The 24,916-nt window shown below is 43.2% G+C and overlaps 1 protein-coding gene across 1 annotated transcript in view; it reads left to right on the forward strand.

The window, feature by feature from the left end:
* CPXM2 (carboxypeptidase X, M14 family member 2) overlaps window positions 1–24,916 on the forward strand; it is a 128,022-nt gene that overhangs the window by 66,970 nt on the left and 36,136 nt on the right. The window contains exons 5-7 of the mRNA XM_074999724.1: window positions 6,922–7,006; window positions 7,708–7,858; window positions 16,805–16,893. Coding sequence (XP_074855825.1) covers window positions 6,922–7,006; window positions 7,708–7,858; window positions 16,805–16,893 — 325 coding nt within the window. The remainder of the gene's footprint in view (window positions 1–6,921; window positions 7,007–7,707; window positions 7,859–16,804; window positions 16,894–24,916) is intronic.

The raw sequence follows: 24,916 nt of genomic DNA on the forward strand, positions 1-24,916 counted from the left end.
GGGCTATGGCTACACTAGCGAGTTTTTTCAACAAAAGTTGAATTTTGTCAACAAACTTGCTGCACGTTGGTTGAGAAGACTCGACACTTCTGTCCACATCCTTCCACCTCTCCCAGATGAGGAAGAGTGCCTTTGTCTCCAGATTCTGTCACCAAGAAGCTGTGTGGACACTCTGGGGAGCATTTTGTTGACCGACGGTGCTTCCAGGACACTGAGCAACCCTGTCTTCTGTGCTTCTGATTGGCTGTTTTTTTGAGAGAGCAGCTGGTCAGTCAGGCTGCTCTGTTGATGGAGCAGATCACTCTTACGATCTGCTTTAGTGTATGTCTGCACTCTGTTGACAGACATTTTGTTGAAAAATCTCTTCTGACTGAAATATGATATTTCTAGTGTAGCTGTAGCCTTGGTGGCAGCAGTTAGAGAATAAGTAATTTTCATTCCCAAACTGACTGCACTTGACCATTTAAACTAACAGATACACATGCAAACCACAGGCTAGGGACAAAATTAAGAGAAAATGTCACCAAAATGTTTAAAGAGAAGGTGAACCAAACCTTTGTATTTATTGTCCAGGAAGATTTACCTGGAAAAGTGTGGTGAGGGATGCATTTCATAATAAAGCAATAACCAGGTAACTTTTTTTTGAAGAAGCCATAAATTCTAAATATCTCAGACTGTAAGCTGTTAGAGCCACAGTCACTGTCTTTTTTATTATATACTTGTACGACACCTAGCACAAACCCAGGCCTGTAGTATTGCAAAATAAGAGCACCCTCTGCTCTATTTGACCAGACGGGAAGCTGTAGCTGATTCCCAGAATAGAATATCTGCATGTGCTCATTCAGAAGGATCAGATGAGTACACACAGACTGCTGAATGGACACCTCTTAACGTAAAGATTCCTGCTTCTGTCACTTCCCTTTCCTAAGCAACTACCAGCTACGCCTCATGCTGACCAAACTCCTGAGACAAAGTCTCTGCCCCCTTGCTTGGTGCCCACTTCTTACCCATTACCACAGCCTGCTTCTTGTCTCTTCTTCCTTGCCCTAGGTCAAGTTATTGATTCTGCATCAACTGTTGGCATGACTCTTACTCCAACTCCATTTTGACCCTTGACATGGCTTCTAAAACTGACTCTGGCCTTGACGCTTGGTGTGACTCTTGACTATAATCTCAGCTCTACTTTGGGCTGTCACTGCTAGATTAGTGCCATCTCAGGGCATTATCAGAATACAGTAAATCTTAATTACATCACCAAGAAGAGTGTCAGATATATTTGTGCATCAGAAAATCTGGACAACTGGGTGAGTACAGCAATAACAAAATTAAATCCCACTTAAGCCCTAATAATGAAATTTTCAAAAGAATTCAGCACTCAGCTCTAAATTTTCAAAAGAGCTCAGTACATTGAAGATTAGGTTCTTTTAGAAATCTTGTCATCAGTGTCGCATGGTGCTGAGTACTTTTGCACATCTGATTTTTATTCTGAACTCTACCTGGGTACTGAGCATTTGAAAATCTGGCCCTGAGCTCTCCTGAAAATCAAGCTCTATGAGTTTACAGACGTGTTAAAGAGCTCAGTGTCACCAAAGCTTAGTATAAAGATTTCAGTCCCAAAAGTATAGCTTGATGATGATGATGATGATTATTATTTATTTATTTTAACAGTTAAATATTTTAAGATTTCACTTGTTAAAAAACTACACCATTGCTTGACAAGCTGCATGATTTAAACTCAATCTACTTATTTTAATTACTTTTGGTTATGGATTGGGCCACATGTGGTTTGCCTGAGAGCTTTGAATGTTGCCTATGGGGAGAAGCAGTTGGATAGTGGGCGTTTTAATATTAACACTTTTTATATTTAATTGCTTCTGACTGCAAATTCCCTTCTGATGCAGAAGTTCACTTAAATTTCAATGTGCTGTTTTTGTCATATATATTTATATATCACTCTCATAGAATGTATATATAGACGCATTCAGTTGTGGTGTATTCAGTGGCATTCAGCACTGGTCTCAGATTATTAGAGAGCTAAGGTAGATAAGGTATATTCTTTATTGGGTCAGTTTCTATTCGTGAGAGGAACTTTTGACCTTACACAGAACTCCTCTTCAGGCCTGAGGAGAACCTACCTTGTTCCTTTAGAGAAAAAATGGCATTCATAAGATGGTATTGGAAAATTTCAGCCTGGCCTAAAAATTTGTTTGGTCTTGCCATGATTTTTGTTTGTGTGTTTTTGAGATCACTGATTGACTATGCCTGCTATCACAAAGGATGCAAACCTGTTCTTTGCTCATTTTTATTTTCCATTGATTTTTGGTGTTTGTAATGCAGTGAAATTGGATTATGATGACAGCAAGAATAATTTAATCAGCTGGAACCAGGCCCATTGTAGACAGCATTAACTCTCCCTTTTTACTGTAGTCTAATCTCCAACGTCACTGCAATTTCAATTCTGGGCCAATGCCAGTCATACTGAATTGTGCTAAACTGTGTGGTAGCTCGGTCATACGGACAAGCATCCAGGGGGACTGGCATAAGACCATGAGACTTTTCTTGTTGCTTAGTTAACTCTTCATCATTACAGAGATTTACATTAATTTTTTTTGGTGCTTAAGTCCATATTTAAATAAAATAAAGAACCAGTTAGAGTTCTGGATCTACGTATTAGCTAGAAAACAGGCAGATAACAATTTGGGGTCTGTCTCTGTGCCATTCTGCACCTGTTATTAACTATATTGATGTAAGCCTCGGCTAAAATGAGCTCTCCCCTTGCCACTGGTGGTGAACTTGTGAAGAAAACAACACAGGCGCAGACCTTATTTTCATAAACATACGTACTTTGCCTGGGTATCCACAGATGGACCTGTTTTGCCAGAAAGATTGATTATGGCTCTTTGGGTTAAAATTCACTTTAGTCATGCATGCAGGGGTAATGTTGTCCTTAATGTCTGACTACATACAGCTGAACTGTACACGGGAACTTAACTGAAGGGAAATCATCCTAAACTGAAGTTCATTGCATGGGGTATAGATACTAAACCTAAATGCAAAGGGACAGGAACAGGGGTAGATGTGTTTACATTTTCTGGGGACTCTGCTTAAGTAGTCATAGATACCATTTGGCCTTTATCATCCAGTATGAGGGTGAAGAACCAGGAATGTGATCATCTGTTAGGGACCATTAGAGCTTTGTCTTTTGTAGATATGGTGTTATTATGGAGTGAGAACAGAAACAACTTAAAAAAAAAAAGATATGTTTTTTTCCATAGGAAACACCTGAATCAAGCTGAATCCTAATAGGCCCATCTGCAGGTCATTTCCCTTCATGCCTGTTCATTTGTGGATAGGTCTTGCAAACTTCATTTACAGCTATATCAGAACACTGTGGAATAGATACAGACGTTTATAGCTATATCAGAACACTGTGGAATAGATACGACAAAACAACATCTAAATTCTGTCTACAAACTAGGTTTGGACTGTCTATCTCGTGTACAAAAATTGTTTGATAAGGAATTCAGTGTCCAGGCACGTATCTGACCAAGTGGGTCTTTGCCCACAAAAGCTTATGCTCCAAAAAATCTGTTAGTCTATAAGGTGTCACAGAACTTCTCTCAGTATTTTCTTGACACTGTTATAGGGAATAACCATGTGCTGTACCAGGTTTTCCTGTGTTCACAGAGCAGATGGCTATTTCTGATTCAGTATGCTACAGGATTGTGGTAGATCCAGCTATTTGTAGAATGAATACAGCACAGCTTCTGAGTAAGTTCTTTGTAAAAAGAGTTAGAGATGGCTAAAATACTGGAGAGCAAACTTCTATTCCCTTTAATAGGAAAGGTCTGTTGTGGAATGTTTCCATATCATTTACAAAGAGCCTTGAGAAGTTTTGGTATGAAGTGCTATCGGAATCCTTAGGGTTTTCAGATTGCTGGGTTAATCTCAAGTGTAGAGCATTTGCTAAATCCTGCAGTAAGCAGTTCAGCAAAGTGAAACAGAGATGTTGCCCAGTGTTGCCTCCATAGAGGGTCTCCTGACGATTGTGGCAGGATTTCTCTGGGAAAGTAGAAAACTCTGCATCTGCTGTGGCATGATTTAATTCAAAAGTTGTTTTGTAGTTAGTGTCAGTGGGAGTCAGATCACACCACATTGCAGGGGGGAGAAAATCACTTTCTTAGTCTTACCAAGAACAAAGTTGTGCTTATTTGTTGGTGGTTATCACACATCTCCTAACCCACAGACCACAGCTAAATGAAAGCCAGATGTGTGGGCTTCTACATCAGCTTGGCTTATCTCCTACCACCAGTCCTGCTCAGTCCTTTCAAGCTGCACATGTATCTGCGAGTAAAATCTGACCACATTTATATTTTCATTGACAGTCTTCATCTGAGAAGCATGTTACTTATTATCACCCTCAAGAAGTTCCAGATTCAAGTGTGATCAGTGCCATTTTCCTTTTGTAGAAATGTGAATATCTGTGTGTGAAATGATAAAATCAAAATGGAGATAGTAACATTTATAAAAAACTACTCTGTGAAGTCAGGAATATAACTGTAGCCTCCATGTGTTTTCTTGTGTCAGTAAAGGGAGCTCTTTCCTTTAAAAGAAAATGTTAAGGACCAGAACATTTGCAACAACTCAGAAAAGAGAAAGAGATTTAATAATGTCATAGGCTATTGGTGTTTACATTCTACTTCTGTGCTGCAGTATTATTAACACTCAGTTATATGGACTTTCAGCCATAATCAGGAATATTAACATTAGGAAATTCAACATTTGATTTATTTTCCCCATAGGTTCAGAAACCAATTACTTAAGGCAACCATGGAATGAGGACTGGCTTTTATTTTCCATTCCTATTTAATTTAAAAATCCAAATACAAATATTCTGTGGTGGACTGCAGGTGGTTTTAGGAAAGGAGTGATATCTTTGGGTTGCAAGAAAATCTTTTTTTGGTCATCTATCCTGACCTTTGGTTCATGCCTCTAGACCTGAACAAGAGCGCTGAAGTTTCTAGATCATTTTACAGCCAGAAAAACTTGAGATGCCAGCCTGGCACTTCTCAGAATGAGCATCCTAATAAATCCCAACTCTCAAGAGTTTCTTCACTGAGATACAGAAAAGCCCTCTGTAGGGCTTCTGGCTATTAACAATTATTTAACAAACATTGCAGCAACTGGCATATTGTGGGTGTTTTTTCAGCTTTTACATGCAAAGGTAGAAAGTCCAGTCTACCTGATAATATTCAAGTTTGTGCTGTTTAAAATAGTAGTAATGGTAAAGTCCAATTCTTTTAAAAAATTGCTGAATATTGATTCAAAGTGAAAGCCAATTCACTGGTCCTGCAAGCGCTCATGGGGATAGATGCAGAAAGGTGCTTAAAGATGCACATAGGATTAAGGTACTCAGTTTTGGCAGATATTGATTTTCAATGGGAGACAGGCACCTTACCTGATTCAGCACTTTTGGAAATCCCCATAGATTCTTACTTGCATCTGTAGGTGCCAAGGTATATTATTTAAGCCCGGCCCTAAGTGCTTACTATCATCCACAATCTTAATTACTTGAGCGGTAATATTCCTACACATAAGGTAAACCTAGCAGTAGCTAAGGTCCCATGAGTCTTTATGTTTTTTGCTAGTGGAGGTTGGTTCCTTATTATTAGGTCACCTCCTGACGAAATAGAAAGGAAAACATCCATTAACAGTCTTGCTGAAGTTTAATGAACATGGGATGAGACTGTTTAGAAGGTTAGAAAGCTGGTGAAGCTCCCTGTTGGCTCTCCATGTTCCTTTCCTGCCCATCAGCCAGTCATAGCACTTCCTAGAAATAGCTACGGACTAAATCATGACTTTAGCCCCCAGTAAAGGTCCTGCACTAGCTGTGACTCAGAAATACCTGTCTGACAGTTTCTTCCCAGATTCACAGTGGGTCTCAAACCCAGGAAGTAGGGGGTGTGAAGGAAATAAGCGAATGCTGTCCTGCAAAGGGTTTAGCTTATGTCCTCCCTTTCACCTGGCCAGTGGGTAGGGGGTGGGTGGGAGCCAATGCTTCATCCTTTCTCTGCTCCCCTCTACACTCTTCACACCTTTCACAGTAGGGAGTACCAGAGAATAGGGGCCATGTTCCATATCAGATTGGCCATAGGACCTGGGTGGGTCTGATCTAATTGAGCTTAGGAGTGGTGGCTCCAAAATCCTCAGCAAACTCCTGACTGGCTGAGTAAGACAAGAACTACAAAGTAAGAATAGGAAGTCCTGGCCTAGGGCTCGCTGCTGGAAGCAGAGAGAGTCTGGCTGCAGGTCATGTGGAAGAGAAGGCCCCTTAAAATTTCAAGTCTGTGGTGCTGGAACCATATTATTCCTTTATTTTATTCATATTGCAATAATGCCCTAAATCTCCACTTAAATAGGGACCTATCCAGTTGTTAGAAGTACAATGAGCCACAGAATGGAAAATTGGCTGTTGAAAATTCAGGGGGTTTTGCTCATAGAGTCTTTATTTTTTTCCATCCTCACTGACAGTAACGGTACGACTTTCAGATATTTTGTGGCTGGGGTGGGCTACGTTCATGGCTAATGCAAACTATCTGCAGTTAACACACATGCTCTGGATAAACCATCAGAGGTGCTTCAATATATTTTTTACAATGGGGAAAGGAGTGGACTGATCCTTTTGCTGGAAACCCAGAACATTATTTTGGTTGTGCTATTCATTTCCCTCTTCATAGATTTTGAAATTCTGCCAAAGCCAGCTCCGCATTTCAGTCCCCAGCCAAGGGCTGATGTTACTTTGCCAACTGGAATTTCCATAACTTGCAATTCTAAGAATGTCGGTCTATTAAATACTCTTGCATCAATTAACAAAAAATCCGACGTGACTACAAACAACAAAATTCTTTGCCTTCTGTCTAGGAGTGACTGGGTGACGTCTTACAAAGTAATGTTGAGCAATGACAGTCATGCATGGATCACTGTCAAAAATGGATCTGGAGATATGGTGAGTACCACTACAAAGAATGGTGTGAAAACATTACTTGGAGGGGAAAAAAGAATTACTCTGACTTTTGATTTGCCAGTACTATATGTTCTTGAGCACCTGCGTGGGGCCAAAAGGAGAATTATGTGTGTATGGCCCTAGTTGTCTGAGTGCCCCTGCCCCAGCTCTGCAAGTCTCTGCAGCGTAGACATCAGATCTGCAGGGTAGCAACCAGTGTTCCCAGTAAGCTGAGTGCTTAAGTGGCCATCCAGGAGAGATTCAGGTGCCACCCAGCTGTTTAGCAGAGCACCCACTGTGGGCAGCATGTGTTTCTATTGGTGGTGAATATCTGCACATGCGTTGGTGCACATAACAAAATATATTCTGTCCTTGGATGGAAAAAAGGCCAGAGACAGTTGCAGTGTCTATGTATGGAGAAGTTCAGAGACTACTCCTCAGGCAAGCCCTATGACTTCAGGGAGTATATTTTTTGACTGAAGCTATGGAGAAAATGGGTCTGTGACAGGTTCCCTTTTATTCTGGCCACTAATACTTGAGAAGAGAGCATGTTCTTTGTGAAGAGAAGTTACCCTCACCTGTCTGACAGGGCGCAATCTCATTGCACCCTTGGAGTTTGATCTAGTTCCATATGTTGTTACTAAGAATTCAGAGATCCCTGTTGTGCTTTATATGACATTTTTTGTGTGTTTAAACCTTAACAGATTTTTGAAGGAAACAGCGAGAAAGAAATCCCAGTGCTCAATGAGCTTCCAGTACCAATTGTTGCACGTTACATCCGTATAAACCCTCAATCCTGGTATGAAGAAGGGAGCATCTGTATGAGATTGGAAATCCTAGGCTGTCCCCTGCCAGGTAAGCCCGCATCTCAGTTATGGGATTGCCCAGAAATTTTGCCAAGACCACATTATGCAGCTCACAAGGAGTCCTAGGCATATCCTGGAATCAACACCTCTCTCTAGAGTGGGCTATTAAAGTTCCATAAAAGGCAACAACATCTGAACGCTTTTAGAATTTGTGGTGAATTGCATATTAATGTCCTAGCCAGTGGGTCAAAGATTAAAAGAGGTATAACTTTGAACTACTGGGAGCAGAGATAGGCCTCTGCTAAGTGTATTTGAAATCCTACTTTTGAACACTTATCTAGGCACCTAATTATATTTCCTGATTTAAGTATTGAATATTCTCATGCAGCCCATAGTATGCCAGAAGAAATCTTATTTGTGCTTAAAGGCACTTGAGGGCTGAAATCACAAAGCTGAACATCAAGAATTTGAAAAATAAGAGCTTGAATTTATCTTTCTAAGTACTTTTCGGGGTTCCTAAATAAATAACCTGATTTTCAAATGTGGTGAGCAATAATTTACAAAGGAAGAATGATCATAGGAAGAAAGGTTTTTATCTGTAGAGCTGTGGAGCCAATTAAGATAAATAAGGACAAACAAATCTTCATCCAAATCTCAAGTCAAACATTCTGGAGATGCAAAAGAGTTTAGCTAACTGGAAAATGAGTTTACCTTTTAATGAGATTCCTGGAAATAGCCAGGACTGGAATCTACAGTACATAGCACTGGAAAACTCAAGAGAAAATCTTTCATCTGTCATCTGATTTATAGACCAAAGTGAGGAATGATTATCCAAACTGACTTTTCCAGGGCCCGCTCATATTTGTCATAAAAATGTGAATGTTATATTCATAATAGGGTTTTTGTATGTGTTGTGGGATCCTGTTGACCAGTACCTCTTTCTTAGGAGAGGATTAAACTATCCATTAGCCTACTGAAAACTGGACAGGCATACTATGCACCTATGGAGGTGCTGGCTCAGCATACATATTAAGTGATTTCCTGTTTAATACAGGCAAGGCATATTTAGGTGTGGAAGGATAGGTGGCAAAAAGTCTTCCTCCAGTGGCAGAATAATACAACAGCCACTAACTGAAGAGAGGGGTGATGAAGGAGGCACGGGTTATTTAATTTTCCCCCGGTTTCCAAAGATTGTTGCTGCTTAGATACAGACTGACACACACAATCTTTTGCTCTTGCCTCAGAGGTATAGAATGTACTTCTCTCTCCAGTTTTTTCTCAACTATTACACAGAGAATATGGGTACGATCAAAAATACACAAATATTGGAGGAGATAAAATTCAAGAGACTTTCATGTATTTATTAGAACAGACTGACCGCCACAATAGATAATTATTTTAATAGCATACATGCATGACATGAATTTAATATCATTTTCAAAATTTTTCAAATTTGATCTACAAGGAAAAATATTAATTATTATATGTACAAGTATATACCCTGTTTGATTACATGCTGTTTTGCATATAAGCTGCAGCATATATCTTGAGTTACAGAATATTTCTTGCTAGATTGGTAGACTTAAGAAGCAAACAATGGACTAATTATTTGCCATATTATAACTGTCATACTCATATCCTACAGATAAGCAATCATTTACATATTGACTTTAGTGGGATTACTTATGAGAATAACTGTTCACTCTGGGGTCAAAACCAGGCCCTTTGTGTTTTAATTTTGCCCTTGGGTAGAGGATTAAAGTCTTTATGTAGGGAAATTTGAAATAGCTCTCCAGGAATTTTTTTGCCTATGTGGAGACTGCATCAAAAGAAATCTAAATTCAATAAGGGATTTGGGTGTAGCCTATGTAGTACATCCCTATATATTCAGCAAGGGAAACGTGTAACTGCACTCAGTAATATAATGGTTGCTTACAGACTGGGTTCCTTCCACCTGTTCATTGTTACATAAAATACTGTTATAAGCAAGTACTCCCTGTGCTTAGAATGGGGGAAAAACTGTTGGAATCCATAATATTTCTAGAACCAATATAAATTTTACTTGTGCTTATTATTAACAGTTTTAAAAAAAACTTTGAAAAATGACTGCTTTAGTCTTGTGCATCTATTAAGATGAGCATATATTCCATTTTGGCTGTGACAGTCTCCTTTCTAAGCCCTGCCTTGGGCATCCTGCTTTTTTTTTTTTTTGGCAAAACTACGCATTTGGCCAAAAATGGGGCACACTCCCCTATAAGTGACGAGGATGTCAGAGAAGGGGAGCAGTGATGCCAGCCACGCATAGTGGGACTAGGATGAGTGGCACCACCAGGCAGCTTGAACCAGCAGCAGGCATAGACCAGTGGGGTGGGGAGAAGGAGACACTTGAGCTAGCTCCACACAGAGGCTTGGGTAAGCAACTTGGGTCAACCCCTTATAGTGTCCCATTTTCATTTTGAGAAATAAGATTACCCTATTGATTCTTCTCTGGAGTATGCTGGTTTTACACCATTATCATTCCATTGAATTAACTGGAGTTACTCTTGACTTATACTGGTGCAAATGTGAGAAGAATCAGCCCAATCTATCCAAGAAGTATGATTTCACTGTTGGTTTGAAGTGTCATGGCAACATTTAGTAATGTAATGAAATTGAACCCATGAAAATAAATTTATGATTCACTCCCATAGCTGTCTGTTTCTTCAAGGTGGGTTTAATTAATACCATGATATGTTTAATTTGCTGGAGAGAAGTCAAACTTGTGCATGTTCATTAGGAACAGGGTGCACATTCCAATCAGTAAGTCGGAGATTTTCAAAGTTGTTTAAGTGATTTAGGCACTAGCTTCCTTTAATTTTCATAGGGGATATGTCTAAGTCCTTTACACTGCCTTGAACATCTCAGCCAAAGACACAAAATGCAGTTGTAGAAGCTCTTTGGTACTGTATTACAAATAAGGGTTTCAAACAACAAACTTCATGAGAAGTTTAACTTGTAGACGTTGCAATGAAGTTGAGGCAATGCAGTATTAAGATGGATGAAAATTCTGTGAACTTAAAAAGGAAACTCTTTATAATTTGGTAATGTAAGGTGCTTTGAGAGTGATGGTTTCACCTCTGATCTTTGTATGACTTTTCATACTTAATATTTCATACCAACCCTTAAAGAACAATAAAAACTTGATAAACAGCAAGTAACTATATCTTTGTATTATTATTCATAATATGATAACACCTACAGACCTCATTCAAAGTTCAGGGCCTTTTGTGCTAAGTACTGTACAGACATGTAACAAAGAGGTAGTCCTCACACTAGAGATGTAAAGTCTTCATGACAGACAGAATACAATGGCTGGCTGGCTGCCCCACCTCTTTGGGGAGAGAGAGGAAAAAGGACCCTGCCACGAACATCAAGAACCTCAGCATCCTCATCAGCACTGTCCTGGGGTCCCCACCCTCTGGCTAGTTGCTACCATCCCCCCCACCATTGCCACTCCACACCACCTGTGCCCCTCGCACGCCCCCACTGCGGGACTGAAGAGGACCTCTTCCTTGGGCTGTAGAGGGGATCACTAACTTTGTTTACTGGCTTGGCCAGCCAGCCAAAGTTAACAAACAGGATGGGGGCAAAGTGGGACCATCATAGACATGAACAGAAAATTCTAAGCATTTACTTCATAAAAGTAGTTTGGATTTATGGAAAACTTCCAATGTTCTTGCATTGAGAAAGAATTCGATATTGTGGATGATACCTTAATTATACACTGGAGACCACCACAAGGTTACATTCGTATGTATTTTATCGCATGACACAGTTGAATTAAAGGTAAAGGGGAAATTTGTTTTTAACCACACACCCACACAGCCTTCTGCACTCATACACTCACACAGGTGAAGAGTTGCCCAGGGACAGTGGAGGAACCCAAGGCATAGTGGGTCCAGTGTCTGGCTGCAATCACAAATCTCGGGCAGTCAGCTGATTGTTTGAATGACTTGTCAGCTTTCTCTCTTTCTTGTCAGTATAGTACGTCTGTATCATCCATCCTGGGAGACATGGAGAGGGCCAGGGCTGGGGACTTCATCCTGCCTCCCCAGCCAAACAAAACTAACTCCTGCAGAGAGGTGATGGCAAGAGACAGGAACAAAAACAAAACAGACAGACAAAAAATTCCTATATCTTTGCACCCATCTTTTATATGCTTCAGGCCAGTCCCACTGCCCCAGTACTCTCTATGACCATGAGTCTATAACAGCAGATGAGACTTTGATCTTTGCTTGATGGGGGACTCTTTCTCTTTCTTGGGTGGATTCTTTTGCAGGGCTCAGCTCCTATTATTCTCTGGCCATCAAGGTGATGTTGGCAGCTGGTTGTCCAGACAGGCTTGCTTCAGGGACTAATTCCATTGCACACATATCCACATTCACACTTTCCTCACTCACACAAAGGCAAGCTCACTTCAGAGAAAGAAATCTCCCTTTCAAAGGAACAGTTGGGATTTCTTCACCTTCTGGTATCTATATACAATTTCTTAGCAACTTTTAACACTCAACATAGATGCAGCAGCTGCCACAAAACAAAGCCTATGAAGCAAAACACAACCACATAGAACAAAGCTACATCTACAAAACAAAGCTACTGTTACAAAGCTTACAGAAAGTTACAGTACTTAAAACCAGCAATGACTGAAAGTTACAGAATCTACCTCTGCATTGACTGGACTGAGTGGAAGTTTTATACAACAGTGGAGATTCTTTCTTTCTCTCTCACACATATATTCTTTCTTTCTCTCTCACACTCAGAATTGAAGATGGAAAAGATCAGGTGTCCATCTCCCTGCAAGTGCAATTGATTTTAATTTGTGAGGGATAGAAGTAGGAGTATGTCAGAAACTATTTTTGCAAGGTACCTTTGCCAGCCAGTTTATAAATCAGTTGAGATGCTGGCTTAAATGGAAGTAGACATTGGGAAACTCAATACATTTTTATTTCATTGTAATTATACAGTCTTTCAGAGTTTGTTTTTCCTGGAACGGGGGGGAAGAGTTGTTTGAAATAATGCCAGGAATGAACACAGAAATCACAATGGAAATGCTTGCAATCATTTTAGCTGCATGGGGTCTTATTTTTTGTTTGCACAGTAAACAGTTGTTGCCTAGATGGACTTAATGTATAGCAGATCAGAGTGGGATTTTTGGTTAATTGGGGTTTTTTATGTTTTGCTTGTTGTCTTCTGCATTTTACTCTCTCGTGTCCTAACATATATCCTTGCTACAACAGAAAATGGAATGGTCAAAACAGACTGACAATAGAGGTTGGCAAAACATTGTTTGATCACAAGAGACTTATACTGTGCACATTATCGAAATAGAACCAGAAGTGCAATATTCTCTTTGCAGGACTATTTTCATTTTCAGGGGTTTCAGTGGAAATTGAAGAACCCATTTATTGCCTTTTTGTTTTTGTTTTTGGTTTCACCCACCAAATCTATGGCATTATTTACCATTCCTGTAACCCCTATAACATGAACATATAGTACATGGACAAAATGCCAGGCTTTGAAAATCTCTCTTAATGGAAGGGAAAAATCAGTCACTACAGGTGAGTCTACACTGGGAACTAACTTTGAAATTAACTTCAAAGTTAGGCATGACTTCAAAGTAGCCAACAGAAAGTCTACACACATTTTCCCTTACTTCGAAATATGGAGCCCAAATTCGGAGTCCTTACTCCATTCCTGGGAATGCAGTAGTGGCCTACAGGGTGTGTGTAGATGCTCAACTTCAAAGTAGCTTACTTCAAAGTTGTTTTTGTAGTGTAGACACAGCCTACATGTTTTTGCATCTGATGACTGAGAGAACCTAGAGTAGCCTGACAATTTTAAAATGTGTATCTTTATCTTAATATATTTTCCTATGGCATCAAACACACCATATTCCATGTCTTCTGAGAAGAAGCAAGAGTGTGGTTTGCATTTCAGAAAGTTCCATATTCCCTGTTGTTGTAGCACCACTGGGGTCAAGGTAATTACATGAATTTATTCCCTAGTTAGATCTCAGTAAGCATCTAAAAATGCAGATGCCTGTTTGAAGCTTATTTAATCTCTTGAATCTATGAAATGTGCATGGTGGGCAAATGAGGGTAGGTGTATATCATCTCATCTGATTGGCTTTGAATCCTAGCTGAATAGAAGGTCCACTGAGATCGGTTGGTCTTGAGGCCCATCAGTTAACAGCAAATTCCATTGGCCGACTGGGATTTGGAGGTGCAAGACTTTACTGAAGCTTCCATAGTCATGCTGTATCACTGTGGGGTGGGAGGGTGTCACTTCAAGAATTTCCTAAGCAGTCATGGGATGCACTGGTCTACTATATTAATAGAAGGGGTGAGGGTTCTGGGACAAAGTGCTGGTGCAGAGAGACAACTGCAGGCAGGGGCTTGGGGTGCAGGAGGGTGTTCTGATCTAGGGCAGGGTGCAGGGTCTGTAAGGGGGATTGGATGCAAGAGGGGGTTGTGACTGGGGCTGAGGGTTAGGGTGTGGGAAGTGGTCTGACAAAGAGTTGCTTACTGTAGGCAGCTCTCAGCTGGTGGCCCAACAGAGCACTCAGGCCAGGCTGCCTGTGTGCTGTGACCTCATCCACTGCTCAAAGTGCCCAGCCGCTGGGGCAAGTGTGTCTCTATGCGCCTCTTAGGGAAGGGAGGCCGTGGGTCTTTGCAGGCAGTCCATGTCCACAGGTACCACCCTGAAGCTCCCATTGGCTGTTTTATGGCCAATGGGAACTGGGAGGGCGGTACGGGGCTGGGCCGACTGCTGTCCAAAGGCGCACACACACACACAGAGACACACTTGCCCTACTTTTGAGTGGTATGTGGTGCTTTTGCAGGCACTTAGCCTGCTGAGTACACCCAGTGAGCTGTGGGACATTAGCAGCCCAGAGGTTGATGGGGAGCCAGATAAAAATTTTTGGTGAGCCACACTTTGCCCACGCCAGTTCTAACAGCAGCATTACAGCAAATCGTTAACGTATCTCCTCAGTGCTACTGTAGACTAGAACATGGAAGTGCAGAACAAAATAAGAATGAAAAATAACCCACAATTGGGGTAATAAAAAACATCTCAGTTAAAATTTCAGAAATGTCCAAAAATTGGTACGCGTTCACAGCTTGGAATGAGGACAAACTGAAGTTAGTAACAGAGAGAAAGCTGTGCTAGTCTATATACTATACAAACAAAAAATCAGTCCAGTAGCACTTTAAAGACCAACAAAATAATTTATTAGCTGATGAGCTTTCGTGGGACGGACCCATTTCTTCACACCATAGCCATAGCAGAACAGACTCAATATTTAAAGCACAGAAAATGAAAAATAGTAATCAAGGTTGACAAATCAGAAAAATATTAACAAGGTGAGCAAATCAGAGAGTAGAGGGGCAGAAGGGATGGGGGGAGAGTCAAGAATTAGATTAAGCCAAGTATGCAAAAGAGCCCCTATAATGACCTATAAAATTCCTAGCCCGGTTCAAAGCACATGTTGTGTCAAATTTGAATATAAAAGAGAGTTTAGCAGCCTCTCTTTCCAATCCGTTGTGAAAATTCCTCTTCAGTAAGATGCAAACCTTCAGGTCATTAACAGAATTGCCCTCTCCATTAAAATGCTGGCTGACCGGTTTGTGGATCAGGAGTGTTTTTATGTCTGTTTTTGCCCATTAATTCTTTGTCTAAGAGAGTTTGAAGTCTGTCCAATATACAAAGCATCTGGCATTGTTGGCACATGATGGCATATATGATGTTAGTTGAGGAACATGAGAATGCGCCTATGATTCTGTGAATAACCTGGTTAGGTCCAGTGATGGTATCTCCAGAATAGATATGTGGACAATGCTGGCAACAGGCTTTGTTGCAAGGAAAAGTTCCAGGACTGGTGTTCCTGCAGTATAGACTGTGATTGTTGGTGAGAATCCTCATAAGGTTGGGAGGTTGTCTGTAGGAGAGAACAGGCCTGTTCTGCCTATGATCTGAAGAAGTGGGTCTGTCCCACGAAAGCTCATCAGCTAATAAATTATTTTGTTAGTCTTTAAAGTGCTACTGGACTGCTTTTTTGTTTTCAAACTGAAGTTAGATGTGTTTCTGATTCTTCCAAACGGGTTTGCCCCTCCAGCCTTTTTCTGTAGTGGAATTGCTGGTGCACTTGCCTGAAAAGATAAGAGAGCAGTTTTTTTGTTCCACCTCCATCTTCTCACTTGACACTAATTATTAATTGTCATCCTGCCAGTTTAATTAGCTGCATGATGGCCTGCCTTCTGCTGAGAAATGTTTTTATAGAACACATCACACAGAGTAAATTAGATCCACCTGGTAAAGAAAATAGTCTGTTAATTTTAAATTAAAAAGCCCCAAAACTTCTGCAGTCAATTTAAGAATATACTCAGCTAATAATTCTTACTATCAAATGAGGTCTATTATTTATAAAGCCCAATATTTTGCAGGCAATGCATAATATCTGAAAGATATTAGCATTAAATAGCTATTGGTTATCTACAGCAGCTAATTATGTAGTAGAAACAACATTTGCTAAGGCTTCTTCCTCTGAAGTGGCCTTTCCAGTCTTTCTTAAATCCTTCAGGCTGATGCCTTGATTGTTTTCTAGTGTGGTTTGCCCTTTTACAAAGCACTAGAATGTGTGGGGTTTTTTGTTTTGTTTTGTTTTGTTTTGTTTTTTCTTTTTCCTAGTGCAATTTAGTTGTTAATGCACAGCAAATATCTCAGTGACTGTGAGCTTGCTGTCTCCTTGCTTCTATTTGGTTTAATAAGTTGATTTGTATGGTAATTAGTAATATTTCAAAGCTGCTGTTTGTTTATTTCAGCTACTTAAAGAATCTACATTAAACATGAGTAGGAGAATGGTGCTCAGTGTAAAACACTTTATCTCCATGCTTGGCATCTCTCCCTTTGGGAATGGGTAATAACTACATGCAACTTTTTATGTTTCTTTTCTCAGACCCAAATAATTATTATCACCGAAGAAATGAAATGACAACCACAGATGATCTTGATTTTAGACATCACAACTACAAAGAGATGAGGCAGGTATGTCATAGAGAATGCAGTTTCAGTTCTATTATGTGTACATGGCCGGGTGGGTGGTTATGTTGAAGTTCTTAATTTACTCCCTGACTTTGTACAGCATTCTAGCGAAAATATGAGTTTCTCGGCAGTTGAGATCTATTCATTTTTCAAGTATATCCAAGCTGCAGATTAGGGTTTTCCCAACAATACTTCTGCCAAGTTATCCTGTCAGGGCTTACAGAGGAAATTGAATGTCCATCAGCAGATCTTGATAGTTTTAATTTATTATTTTTGGGTAGAATATTTTGGTGTGCTATAAACCATTATGGGAAGTAAATTCTTGACCTTAGGAACTGGGTTTAATTTTTTTTGGTAACCTACTTTAAGAGGCATATGGATTTTTCCTAATAATGCATGTTTTGGCCATATGGTAGATTCAGAGTCCTTTGAGGTCATTAAGAGTCTTTTCATTGATGTCAATGGACTGTGGATCAGCCGGCTAATATTTCCATCCAGTTTCATGCTTGTGCATCTGTTGTACAAATTTGTATTCAAGGACTTGTAATAGTAGGTTGGAGTTATTTAAGCTGATCATTTTCTCACAGGGAAAGCATTAATGAAGACTAATGAGCTAAAGATGGGAGAGAATGATATGTAGACTTTGTCACTAGACAGCAAAATTGTGTGCATTAAAGGATGCATTTTATGGCTAGATATACAAAATATTGTAACTTGGAAAGATTATTTACAAATGAAAGGTTCACTATGTTACAGTTGCAGCTATAAACATACTAGCTGCGTCTACATGTGCACAAAAAATCGAAATAAGCGGCCCTCTTTCGAAAGAGAGGGTGGAGCGTCCATACGCATAATGCCATCCTTTGAAATGAAATCTAAAAACAGGGCGCAGATGTCAAAATCTGAACCCCGATCCCAGATCAGGAAGATCAGCCCCTTTCAAAATACTAAATTGAAAGAGTACATGTGTAGATACTCCACAGTCCGCTTTGTCGAAATACGGGTCCGCCATGGCACCGGTCAGCTGGAGCGCGGGGCTGCTCCAGCTGGCAGCAGTGGAGCTCTGTGGTCCCTGCGTCTGGCTGCCTTAAAGCTGCATGCACTCAGGAAACCCATGGCAGGAAGCTGAGAGCATGTTAGAAGCAGCCTCTGCACTTGCTCCAGCCCCACCTTCCAGTGCTGCAGCATGGCCAGCAGCCAGTCCCTCTTCGAGCCCTGTGGCCTCCCCGCCAAGCCCCTGCAGGGCTCCCAGGGCTCCCGGGGGAGAAAAAAAAAGGCCCCCTCCTGGATGGAGCAGGAGCTGTGGGACCTCCTTGGCCTGTGGAAGGAGGAGGAAGTCCTGCATGAGATGGGGATCAAGCAGTGCAATGCTGCTGCCTTTGGCCGCCTGGCTCAGGGCCTCTAGACCAGGGGCCACCCGGAGCGTACTGTAGAGCAGGTATGCTTCAAGGTCAAGGAGCTGCAGCAGAGCTATGCCCAGGCCAGGTGCTCCGGGGCAGCTCCAGCCACGTGCCCCTTCTTCTGTGAGCTCCAGGGCATCCTGGGTCCCCAGGACAGCTCCCCACCCTGGCATTCCTGGTCACATCAGCCAAGGAGCTGCAGCGGGAGGACGAGCAGCAGCCCAGACTGGGGACCCAGGAGGGCGAGAGGACCACAGAGTGGTTGCGTGAGGAGGGGGACCTCACCATCGACATCCCCTCCCACTCCTCCAGCCAGGTGACCAGGAGCTGGACATCCCTGGACATCATCGAGGGACCCTCTGGTATGTACTCGGAGGGGTGCACACCTGCTCCACAGGGTGGGAGCGAAGCAACAGCTAGTTGCCTGCACACAGGACCAGTGGTCCTGGGCTGCACACAGGCCACCCCCCACATGGTATGTGGCACCCCGCAGTGGCCCACCAGGGATGCCCAGCACCTGCCTTCAGTGGACAGCACTGCAAGCCGCACTGGGGCAGTGGCTGGTCAGTGCTGGACAGCACCTGGGACCTGCACACCGCAGGCCGGGAAGGGCCACCTGCATAAGAGACCCCTGGATGCACCCCCAGGCCTGGAGGCCCAGCTTGTGGGGAGGTGGGTCGGTGTCCCTTGGGGGGGTCAGTGTCCTTTGGATGGGTGGGAGCCCCATGGTGTGGGCTTGGGTGGGTGGGCCACAGCCAGGTCCCCTGTGTCCGGGGCACATCACTGACATGCTGTCCCCCTCTCCTTACAGCCTCACCATCCGTGCGCCATCCCTTGTCCCTGAGAGCTCCCCCCGCAGCCCTTGGAGGCACCCGGATGCCCTCCCATGCAGCGTGCCATTGGGGCCATGGTCGGAGAGCCCCCTGCCTGGCTGAGGAGGACCCAGCCAGCCAGCACCAGGCTGAGATGGCCAAGCAGCACCTGAGGCTCACCAAGGCAGAGATGGAGTGGCGGAGGGTGGCCTGGGAGGGGCAGCTGACCATTCTGGAGGGCACTGGCGACCCCCTCCAGGACAATGCAGCCACCGTTGCCTGCCTCCTCCCCCCGCAGCAACTCCCCACACTGAGCTCACCCCCTCTGCCCACACTGAACCTGTCCCCCGTGCCCCTGCTGAGTCTGCCACCACTGCCCCCACCAGGTCTGCTCTCCTCCCTTGCCTACCAGTGCTCCCTGCACCCTCTCCTCCCCACTGGGGACCCTGCACCCAGGGAGGCAGGAGCCGACGGAGCTTGCGGCCCACCACCCCTGACCCAGAATGAGGACCCCACCTCCTTCCAAGTTAGGTTCCCCCCACTGTACATAGTTACCGACAATGGTCTCAATAAATGTTTATTTTAATGCTCACCACTCCATGCTGTACTCTGCAGGGAGATGGTGGGTGGTGGATGTGTGGGTGTGGTGCTGGTGGGAGTGGGGGTGGCAGGGATTGTGGGTGGTGGATATACGTGGGATGCAGGTGTGCATGTGGGTCAAAGGTGGCCATCAGCACAGGCCTGTTTGAGGGCCTCCCATATGTGGTGGCCATCCTGGTGGGCCTGGTGGATGGGGCGGTGCCTGGCTGCTCTTAACCAGCGCTGGCTGGAGGGCCCCCCTGGGGACATAGGCATCCCCCTTCCCCTCCACAACATTGTGGAGGATGCAACAGGCATCCTTGTAGGACCCTCACCTCCAGCCACGTGTGGAGGCACCTCCACTGCCCCTTTAGGCACTGAAAGGACTGCTCCACAATGTTGTGGGTGTGTCTGAGGCTCTGATTGAATGCCTCCCGGGTGGGGTCAAGGTGTCCCATGTATGGCCTCATGAGCCACAGCTGCAGGGGGTATGCCACATCTGTCACCATGCAAAGCGGCATGGTGACATCCTCCCCCACCGGGATCTCCCGTGGGTGGATGAACATGCTGGCACCCGTGTGCCGGCAGACACCAGAATTCCAGAAGACACAGGCATCGTGGGTGCGGCTGGCCCAGCCCACATATATGTCAATGAACCAGCTCCTCATGTCCACCAGGAGCACCACTGAATGGTAGCCCTTCCTATTGACGTACTGGATGGCGCTGTGTGGCAGGGCACGGATGGGGATGTTTGGAAAGCCCAGGTCCTGGAAGCTACCGACGGTGTTGTCCAGATCCTCCAGGTGGATGACCCTATGGAGCAGCATCACGCTGATGGCTCTGATGACCTGCATGAGGGGAGGGGGACAGTGCAGGTGTGGCGGCTGTCTCCCCCGCCTCGGGCCCATTCTGCCTACTCCCATCCAGCCCCCACCCCATCCAGCCCCCTGCCCCCCTCACATCTGGACCGTAGCAGTGGGTTCCCCTCGCCCCAGCTCCCCCACCTACCTGTGGGGGACACATGACCCAGCCCTATCTTATCTCCATAAGTATAGCCCTGACAGTGGCCTTGCCCACACTGAACTGTTGTCCAATGGAGCTGTAGGAGTCTGGGGTGGCCAGCTTCCAGATGGCAATTGCAACCCGTTTCTCCAGAGTGGGGGCTGGCCACATGCAGGTGTTGTGGTGCCAGAGCATGGGGGCGAGCCAGTAGCAGATCTCCTCAAAGGTCTGCCTTGACATGTGGAAGTTCTGCAACCACCTTTCCTTGCCCCACTCCCCTAGCACCAAGCACTCCCACCAGTTGGTGCTGCTGGGGTGGGTCCAGAGGCAGCGGGACACCCGGGGGGAGCAGCCGGTGGTGCCCCAGGAGGGGAGCCCCGCCACCCTGGTGGGACCGCCCAGCCACCTGATGAGATCGGGTGAAGCTGCGACGATGGTGCACAGCACTGCCAGCAGGGTGTCCATGATGAGGGCGTCCTCCTGCAGGAGCTGTCGCTGGGCCTCCATGGTGGACACGAGTGGGCTCTGCTGGGCTGGGAAAGGCTGGGCATCACTTGGCTCGTGCAGAGGGGAAGGAGGAGGGAGGGGCCCTTTAAAGGAGGCAGCTGGCTGCGGCCCTCGAAGGGCTTGTCAGCCATGGGACCCCATTTCCTACCTCCCTCCTTTTGAAAGAGGGCTTGGAGCTGTGTGGACATTCTCTTTCGAAAGACCAGGGCAGCCCTTCAAAAGAACGGATCAAAATGCCAATCCGCTAATGATGTCAGGTGCTCCCTTTCAACCGCCGCTATTTCAACTGTCGAACTTCGATTTTTGCCGTTTTGAAAGGGCGCTCATGTGTAGACCCAGCTACTGCGTGTAATTTAGATTTTTACATTGGTGTGTTGTATGCTAAAATTTTTGTAGGATAACATCGCTGTGAACCCAGCATGTTAAAGAAGATATGACTTTTCTTTCTGTTACTGTAGTGACTATTATTACATCAAAATGGCTTTAGAAACTTTACATTTAACATTTATGTGACATTTGCAGCTTTAAAATTGGCAGGTACAACATTTAATGTACAGTACTTTGAAATGTCAGTTTGTTTTTAAACTTCTGTCTCGATGGAAAAAATCTGTCTGCCCAGAAAAATGAACACTGCGATACATGGATAAAAGTCCAGCTTCTTTCTCAGTCAATCTTCCATCCATTCCTAACACTTTTCTCCATGGTGCTGGGTGGCGGATGCACCCATGCATCTTGTTTCAACAGTCTGCTCTTGTGAATACTTGGAGTGCTGGCATTGCAATATGTTTGTTTCTTGATACTGCACTAAGAGACCTTGAGTAACACAGTTGTGGCATAACTCAGTATATTGTATGATCATATGAATAAAACAGAGAGACCTAGTCAATTGCCTTACTTGGCTTCATCAGTATGAATCTACAGTAACTCTCATCAAATGAGTTAGTTTGGATTAATACTGCTGTAGCTACCAATACAAATTTCCCTCAGAGGTGAGAGATATCACGATAGGTACCAGCAGGCTGATGCCATGTAAATTCCCATGTGTCAAAAGAAAGGCAATACTGTCAATCTAATTTTAGACCCACCAGCTTTAATTATCTCCCTTTATTTTCCAGCTGGCGAGGGGCGGGGGAGAGATGGGGAATCTAGATTTATGTCACACCAGACATAGGTGTGGGATGTGCTAGAGAGAGATTTCTTACTGTCTTGCTCTTCACATCTAAAGATAATATGCTTGGACTTGAAGTACGTGAATCATTATATGAGTGCTGAATCTTTGGTGTATTTATACTGCATGAGTCATCATTCATTTTTATTGAGCAGTTGTGTACTGAGTCACACGTTTAGTTCACTAGAGATTTGATGGCCTATATTTCTAGCACAAAGATTAGAGAAGTAGAAACTCAGCTGGCATAATTAGTGTCAAGAACAATAAGTGTAAATGGATTTTAGATACTAATTGCACAGAGAAAGGTTGGTCCGGTTTGCAGTATCTTTGAAAAACATCTTTGAAAGAATTATTTCCCTAGTTCTTATATAAGGAGGAAATCAAGATTTGATTAAATAGTAGTAAGGCCTGTGAGCCAGTTAGCTGTGAACTGTGTCCTTTGCTGTGCTTTCTGAAAGTCATGTGCTTGTGTGCATTAGCATAGTTTATTTTGTAACATTCTTGTCATTGAGCAAGTGGGCAGAAGGTTCAGGATATGATTGGAAGAAACCACTGCAGCACACCTTTCGTGACACTGGAGAATTCATTGTCTTTGAGTCATTAAATAGGCAGCCTGACACAACAGCTTTTAAGAGATGTATGGATTTTCTCATTCAGTATAATGGTTTTTTCACTGTTCAGTTTATTAATAACAGTCTTGTTAACTACTTCACTTCTGACCATTTTGAAAGTGATGACTAACTAATGTGTTTTCCATTCTGGTTGTTTATCACAGAGAAGAGAGAGGGACTTACAGCAAGTCTTTTCATATTACAATCATGTTTGTACATGAGTGTGTTAGATTGATTTGCAAAAGTGTGCACTCCCCAGCATAATTTAGGGAGTGGGCATTTGATCACATGTGGATGCCTGTGAATAGAATAATTAAGGCAAATCTCTCCTGATAAACCAAACCCCTCACTATGCTCAAGTCAGATGAAACTTCAGATATTTCAGGAGTTGGTACTTATTTCCAACAGAGATTTTTTTTCACAGCATTTAGTGCTTTGAGAAGAGAAATGGGCTGGAATCCAAACATCCATAAACTTCAGAAAAGTTCAGCTCCCAAATGTGGGTCCTGTCTCAACAATGGACTGAAACAAATGCTTGGGACCTGATTTTTGTTTTGGAAAAATTGCTAATTTCAGTGGCTGTTGCTTGTATCCTCTGGGAGAGAGAATGAGGCCTCAAGGAGCCCTGAATTTTGAGAAAGGCCTGAACTGCAACACTGGGTCAACTGTCTTTAATTATGGAGGTGGAATGATGATGAAAATCCCTCTTATTTCAGCAGGACTGGATGGCTACATCCCCATGAGAAGCCTCTGTCAGCAGAAGTCACTGTCAGAAGGGATTTCCTGGCAACCACCCTGCAAATTCCAGTGAATAAAGGGGCTTTGCAGTTAGGCTGGGGAAGGGACCACAGGACTGGAGCCCTCAATGGATCCAATGGTCTCAATCCTCTTCACGGATTAAGGGAAATAGCAGTGGCCACTGTTCTACTTTATAAGCCAGAAGAGCATTTTCATCTGCCTTGGTATCCTACAGCTTCCTCAAATGTTAGGGGAAGGCTATCAGTTCTGGATTTCAAACATACCCTCTTTGTGTGAGAAAGGAAAAATCATGCCCTCAGAGCGCAGTCCAATGGGCTTCTTTGAAAAAATTATGCAGCTTTTCCACTGTGCTAATAGAGTAAATAATTGCTGATTACAAACAAATAACAGTTGTCATTTAGCAAATTTTTGTTTCTGGAAATGCTTTATAACCCTGCTGGTTTTTAATAACACTCTGACTGCACATTAGCATAGATTGTCTTTGACAGTTTGCGCAAGCAGAAGGAAAAAGCTGTCTGACTTTTCAGCTGGCCTCTTGTGCAGTTTGTATCATGTAGATATGAAAAAAAATGAAGATGAGAAAATTTCATTCATGCCCTTTATTTCAGTACCATCTCCTCCTCCTTGGCTAACCTGGCCGTGCCAAAGCTCCAATGACATTTGTTAAACAGAGATATTAACTCAATACTTTGGTTGTGTGGAGTATTTTGGAACCCTGTTTATTCTTTATAAAAGTCCATGGTGAACGGCCACACCATTTTTAAAATAAAAAATAAATAAATAAAATTACTCTACATTTAACGTAATGTGCCCCACATTCAGCTATAGATGGGCTTTTTATTCCAAGTTTATAAACCCGTTAACATTTAAGTTTATTTGTAAGCATGAACAATCTTAATTACATCTGGGCTATGGCTACACTAGAAGCATCTGCCAACAGAAGTGTCTGTCAGAAGAGATCTTCTGACAAAATGTCTGTCAACAAAGCGTGGCCATACACTAAAGCAGATCAAAAGAGCGATTGACTCTGTCAACAGAGTGGCTGGACTACCCAGCTGCTCTCTAGATAAAACAGCCAAATGGAAACAGAGCAGATTGGGCTGCCCTGTGTTCTGGATGCCCTGTTTGTTGATAGAAGTCCCCCCAAATCATCCACACAGCTTTTTGGTTGACAGAATGTGTCAACAG

This window comes from Carettochelys insculpta, chromosome 7 (genome assembly GCF_033958435.1).
Source record: "Carettochelys insculpta isolate YL-2023 chromosome 7, ASM3395843v1, whole genome shotgun sequence".
In the NCBI taxonomy this organism is placed as follows: domain Eukaryota; kingdom Metazoa; phylum Chordata; order Testudines; family Carettochelyidae; genus Carettochelys; species Carettochelys insculpta.